At 41.7% G+C, this 5462-nt stretch overlaps 1 protein-coding gene across 1 annotated transcript in view; it reads right to left on the reverse strand.

The window, feature by feature from the left end:
* LOC133344509 (obscurin-like) overlaps positions 1–5462 on the reverse strand; it is an 84368-nt gene that overhangs the window by 78669 nt on the left and 237 nt on the right. The window contains exons 2-5 of the mRNA XM_061554487.1: positions 5039–5312; positions 1304–1570; positions 898–1164; positions 475–741 (exon numbers count right to left, since the gene is read on the reverse strand). Of these exons, the coding sequence (XP_061410471.1) occupies positions 475–741; positions 898–1164; positions 1304–1570; positions 5039–5222 (985 nt within the window). The 5' untranslated portion in view covers positions 5223–5312. The remainder of the gene's footprint in view (positions 1–474; positions 742–897; positions 1165–1303; positions 1571–5038; positions 5313–5462) is intronic.

Consider the following 5462-nt stretch of genomic DNA (forward strand, 5'->3'; position numbering starts at 1 on the left):
CGTTGCCTCATACCCACTCAACCGTCTGTCCCGAGTGGGGGGTTCAGCCAACACCCGCCCGGCGACGGTGTGAGGGTTGAGGCTTCATTGACAGCTTGAGCGGCCGCGGGAAGATGTCTTCACTCTTGGTTCCCAGGCAACTCCCTCCACTCACGCACACTACCGCTTATATCCCCCTGCTCATTCCGAGTCCTCACGCACTTCCCCTTAAGCCACCGCCTGCCCGGCGCCTGGTGTCCTTATTAAACCCTTATCATCACCCCCCATCTCCCGTCACCCCGACGACAACCTCCGGCCTCAACCTTCCCACCTTTTCGACCTCGTTTGCAACTGCTTCTCCTCTTAATTACTGTCAGTTTGTTGGTGCAAACCTCACGTTGTAACGATCACACCTGTTTGTCCTCAGTTGCACCCGCTTAACTGCGCGCACCGCATATATATCTATCCTTTACATATGTGTTATGTGACAATAACCTTTTATTGCCAATATTCCAGAAGTTTGATCATTCTCCGTCTCGCAATCGAAACTCCCAGCATCCTCTGGTTGAACGTTGTGGATAACAAGAGTGGCCAGGTTACCCTCCAGTTTCATCTCATACTTGTCACTCGGGTGCAGGACTGAGGAGTCCTTTCTCCAGGTGACTCTCGCTGCCGGCTTTGAGAAGCGGCAGCGGATAGTCGCAGTTCCACTTTCTTCAACCTCCTGATCCTGAAGGGCCTCAGTGATCATCACTGGGGTTTCTGCAGCAAAAAAAAACCATGATTGTGTAATGGAAGTCTCATGATGCTCAAATTATTTCAAACCAATTTAGTAATTAATTACCAATCTCGTGCAAACTTGTTTTTACATACAGTATAGTAGACATTAATTATTAAAAACGTATTGGGATAACTAACCTTTCACTCTTAGTACTGCAGAAGTCTGATCATTCTCTGTCTTGCACTCATAGCTCCCAGCATCCTCCAGCTGTACATTGTGGATAACAAGAGTGGCCAGGTTACCCTCCAGTTTCATCTCATACTTGTCACTCGGGTGCAGGACTGAGAATTCCTTCCTCCAGGTGACCTTCGCTGCTGGCTTTGAGAAGTGACATTGGAGAGTTGCAATTCCACTCTCTTCAACCTCCTGGTCCCGAAGGGCCTCGGAGATCAGCACCGGGGCCTCTGTAGCAAAAAAAGAGCATCCAATATTGTATGAAGTAATATTTGACCCCCGGTTATTATTCTTTGTAGATAAACTCTTGTACAGAAGTTACCATGACTGTCGCTTGAGGAAAATCATGTGAAGATTATCACATCTCACCTTGAACACAGAGATTAGCAAATGTGGCATCATCTCCTGCATCACAAGTGTACGCCCCTGCGTCTTCTCGCTGCAGCTTTGTGACAACGAGACTCGCGACCGCTCCGTCTCTGTGCATCACGTACTTCTGAGAAGGGCTCAGCTGCTTATCGCCCCTGTGCCATGTGACCGGAGCGCTGGGCTGGGACACCTTACACACAAATTCTGCTTCTCCATCCTCCACACAATCTACATCCTCTAGTCGCTTCACAAACTTCACTGGCACAGCTGTGCACACCACAACAAAAGAAGATGGACTTTAGAGCACGTTCAATATGAATTATTACGAAGATCAACTTAACAAACCAGAAATTAAGATGTCATGAAATACAGAGAACCTTCTATGATATTAACATCAAAGATGGGTACTCTTGGGTTTTTTTCGGTAAAGTCACGTAGGTAAAAAATAGAAATAAATAATAAAATGGAAATAAATAATAAAATGGTTATGGAACTACAATAATAAATCACGACGTTTTGGAGGCAACACAAGTCTCCATCATCAGGTGGGACCGTCACAGCTAAATTTACTGTATTAAGTGAGGAAAAATCCAAGAGACAAGCTCTTAAATACAAGTTAAGAGGGAGGGGGGGGGGGGCTTATTTGAATGTGGTAGCCAGGGAATGGAATGGTGGAAGGCGGGGCTAAAAGAGAACAATTGGTGCACATCGACTCGGGGTTGTGGCCGGTGTTAGCTGATAATCAAAATAAAAGAAGAGAGCAGCACTGTTAAACTCTGGGGATGTCAACACTCGGTAAAGTAGAATAGTACCTGTCAATAAGATGGTACAAATATGTGTAGTTAAATCTTTTTTACATGGTTAATAACATCTTTCCAATGATGACTCAGTTTGTACCCATCATCACAGTTGAAGTTTTCTGTGTTTGTATATCTGGATGGCTTCGTGTACAAACCTTTAATGGTAGGCAGAAGGTTTGCAGAGCACCTTGGTCTCAGAAAAGACAATATCATGATTTTTTTTACGTACTGTACTGAATCGGAAATAAAATCCGTGATCTAATCCCATCTGTAAAATATGTCATTCCTGACTTGCAATACCCTGGAGTCTATAAATTGAGTTGCATCTGTGGTGATTATTACATTGGGGAAACGAAACGTAATGTCTCTGATCGTGTCCGCGAGCACAAGTCAGATTTGAAACACGGCAAAGTTGAGTCTTCCACCGTTGCCGATCATTGCTACAACGCTGTGGGCTCTCATGACATTGTCTTTTCCGAGACCTAGGTGCTCTGCAAACCTTCTGGTTACCATCAAAAGTTTGTACACGAAGCCATCTAGATATGCAAACACAGACATAACTTCAACCGTGATGATGGGTACAAACTGAGTAATCATTGGAAAGATGTTATTAACCATGTAAAAAAAATTAACTACACATATTTGTATCATCTTATTTGACAGATACTATTCTACTTTACCGAGTGTTGACATCCCCAGCGTTTAACACCTCTTCTTTTATTTTGATCATCAGTTAACACCGGCCACAACCCCGAGTCGATGTGCACCATTGTTCTCTTTAAGCCCCCCCCCCCCCACCCCTTTTAACTTGTATTTAAGAGATTTCGATTTAAAGCTTTCGTGACTGCAGGGATTCATCTTCTTGGTTCTTTCGGTAAAGTCACGTAGAAGGGAAGTAATAAAATAATAAAAATAAAACATAATAAAATAAAATAATTCTCACAACGTTTCGGCTACAACGCAAGCAGCCATCTTCAGGTGAAGAATGAGACACTACCAAGCTAGGAGCTAATATATAAGCTGGGTTGGAGGTGGAAGAGCGCCTTAACAAAAATAATGTGCATATGAAGAGGAATTTAGCATATTCATGGGAAATGCGTAGGAGGTGGGCGGGGGGGTTTCAAAGTCATATTATGCCCATGCATTATGCAGGATCAGCAGCACCAAGGGAGGGTGCAGGGAGTAGCATTAACAAAGGAAAGGAATGTTAATAGTATGTAGCTGCAGTTACTAAACAACCACGTAGAAAACTAAAGTATAAACTACATAAAAAACTAAAGTATAAACTGCATAGCACCATCAGTATACTTACTATACTCTACAATAAGCTGAGTTACTAACAGCAAGTAATACATTACAATTCTACGTCGTAAAAATTATATAATATGCTTCCATCTAAACTTTATTCTCTTACATCACACGAGCATACACCGTACGATATACTGCCATAGATAAACCCAACATTAAATTACATACTGTACTGCTATAAACCAGACCTGAAACATGCAGACCTGAAACACGGTCGGACTAACACCTCAGCCGTGGCAGATAACTGTTACAACTCAGTGGGCTCACATGACATTGACTTCTCCAAGACAGAGGTTCTCTGCAAGCCATCTGGCTATCATGAGAGATTCGTTCATGAGGCGATCCACATATACAAACACAGAGACAATTTTAACCGAGAAGATGGATTCTGGCTTAGCAATCATTGGAAGGACGTAATAAACCATTTCGGATCTTAACTGATTGTGTTCACGTTTACGGTGACTTTCAGACCGCGTTCCACTCACTGGCATTGTATTCTCCGCAGGGAATGGATTCTTTGCTCCGCTGCAAGTTTTCCCCCACGACTCACCCATTGACACGACGGTCAATGGTACAGTGTATAATAACAAATAGTATAACATTTATATGCTTAATACAATGTACAAAGTAATATATAGTATCGTAATTGTATAGTAAACATATAGCAGTGTGATACACATTAGGGTGGGTAGAATAATACATAGTTTTATATTAAAATGTATAAGGTATAGGGTGGTTTATAGCAATACAGTATATAATTTAATGTTGGGTTATCTATGGCAGTATATAGTACGGTGTATGCTCGTGTGATGTAAGAGAATAAAGTTTAGATGGAAGCATATTATATAATTTTTACGACGTAGAATTGTAATGTATTACTTGCTGTTAGTAACTCAGCTTATTGTAGAGTATAGTAAGTATACTGATGGTGCTATGCAGTTTATACTTTAGTTTTTAATGTAGTTTATACTTTAGTTTTCTACGTGGTTGTTTAGTAACTGCAGCTACATACTATTAACATTCCTTTCCTTTGTTAATGCTACTCCATGCACCCTCCCTTGGTGCTGCTGATCCTGCATAATGCATGGGCATAATATGACTTTGAAACCCCCCCCCCGCCCACCTCCTACGCATTTCCCATGAATATGCTAAATTCATTTTCATATGCACATTATTTTTGTTAACGCGCTCTTCCACCTCCAACCCAGCTTATATATAAGCTCCTAGCTTGGTAGTGTCTCATTCTTCACCTGAAGACAGGTCCTTGCGTTGTAGCCAAAACGTCGTGAGAATTATTTTATTTTATTATGCTTTATTTTTATTATTTTATTACTTCCCTTCTACGTGACTTTACCGAAAGAACCAAGAAGTTGTATTTAAGAGCTTGTCTCTTGGATTTTTCCTCACTTGATACAGTAAATTTAGCTGTGACTGTCCCACCTGATGACGGGAGACTTGTGTTGCCTCCGAAACGTCGTGATTTATTATTTTATTTCTATTATTTATATTATTTTTATTTTTTTACCTACGTGGCTTTACCAAAAAAAAACTAAGAGTATGAATACTTGCAGTCACGAAAGCTTCAAATCTAGATTCAAAGATTGGCTTATCACAGCACGTCGCGTACCCTTAATGGACAAAGTTGCTGAGGACGTCTGTTTCCCCTGCCTTGAAGGTAACACAGCCGCCGTCCTGCAGGGTGAGGTTGTTGAGGGTAAGGACGTGTGTTTTCCCTCCGTCCACACTGATTTCATTAAACTCGTTATGATACAGCCGGCTCTGATCCAGCCACCACTCCACCTCCTGCACATCAGCGTGGGAGATCTCGCAGGAGAACGTGGCCGAGTTGTTCTCAAACACCTCACAGTCCTCCAGGCCTCTCACAATGCGGATGTCTCGCTCTGGAAAGAAGGATACTTAAATCAGTCGTGGTTAAAACCAGTCGTGGTTGTAATGAAAAGTATGATGAAATAATTATTTATATTCCACAGATGTTTGTTATTGAATTTAAATTGTAAAACTTTTAATGAAATATGCATTAAATAAATCAC

The sequence above is a fragment of the Lethenteron reissneri genome, chromosome 20 (genome assembly GCF_015708825.2).
Source record: "Lethenteron reissneri isolate LAM-NWPU_2019-01 chromosome 20, ASM1570882v1, whole genome shotgun sequence".
NCBI classification, from domain to species: domain Eukaryota; kingdom Metazoa; phylum Chordata; class Hyperoartia; order Petromyzontiformes; family Petromyzontidae; genus Lethenteron; species Lethenteron reissneri.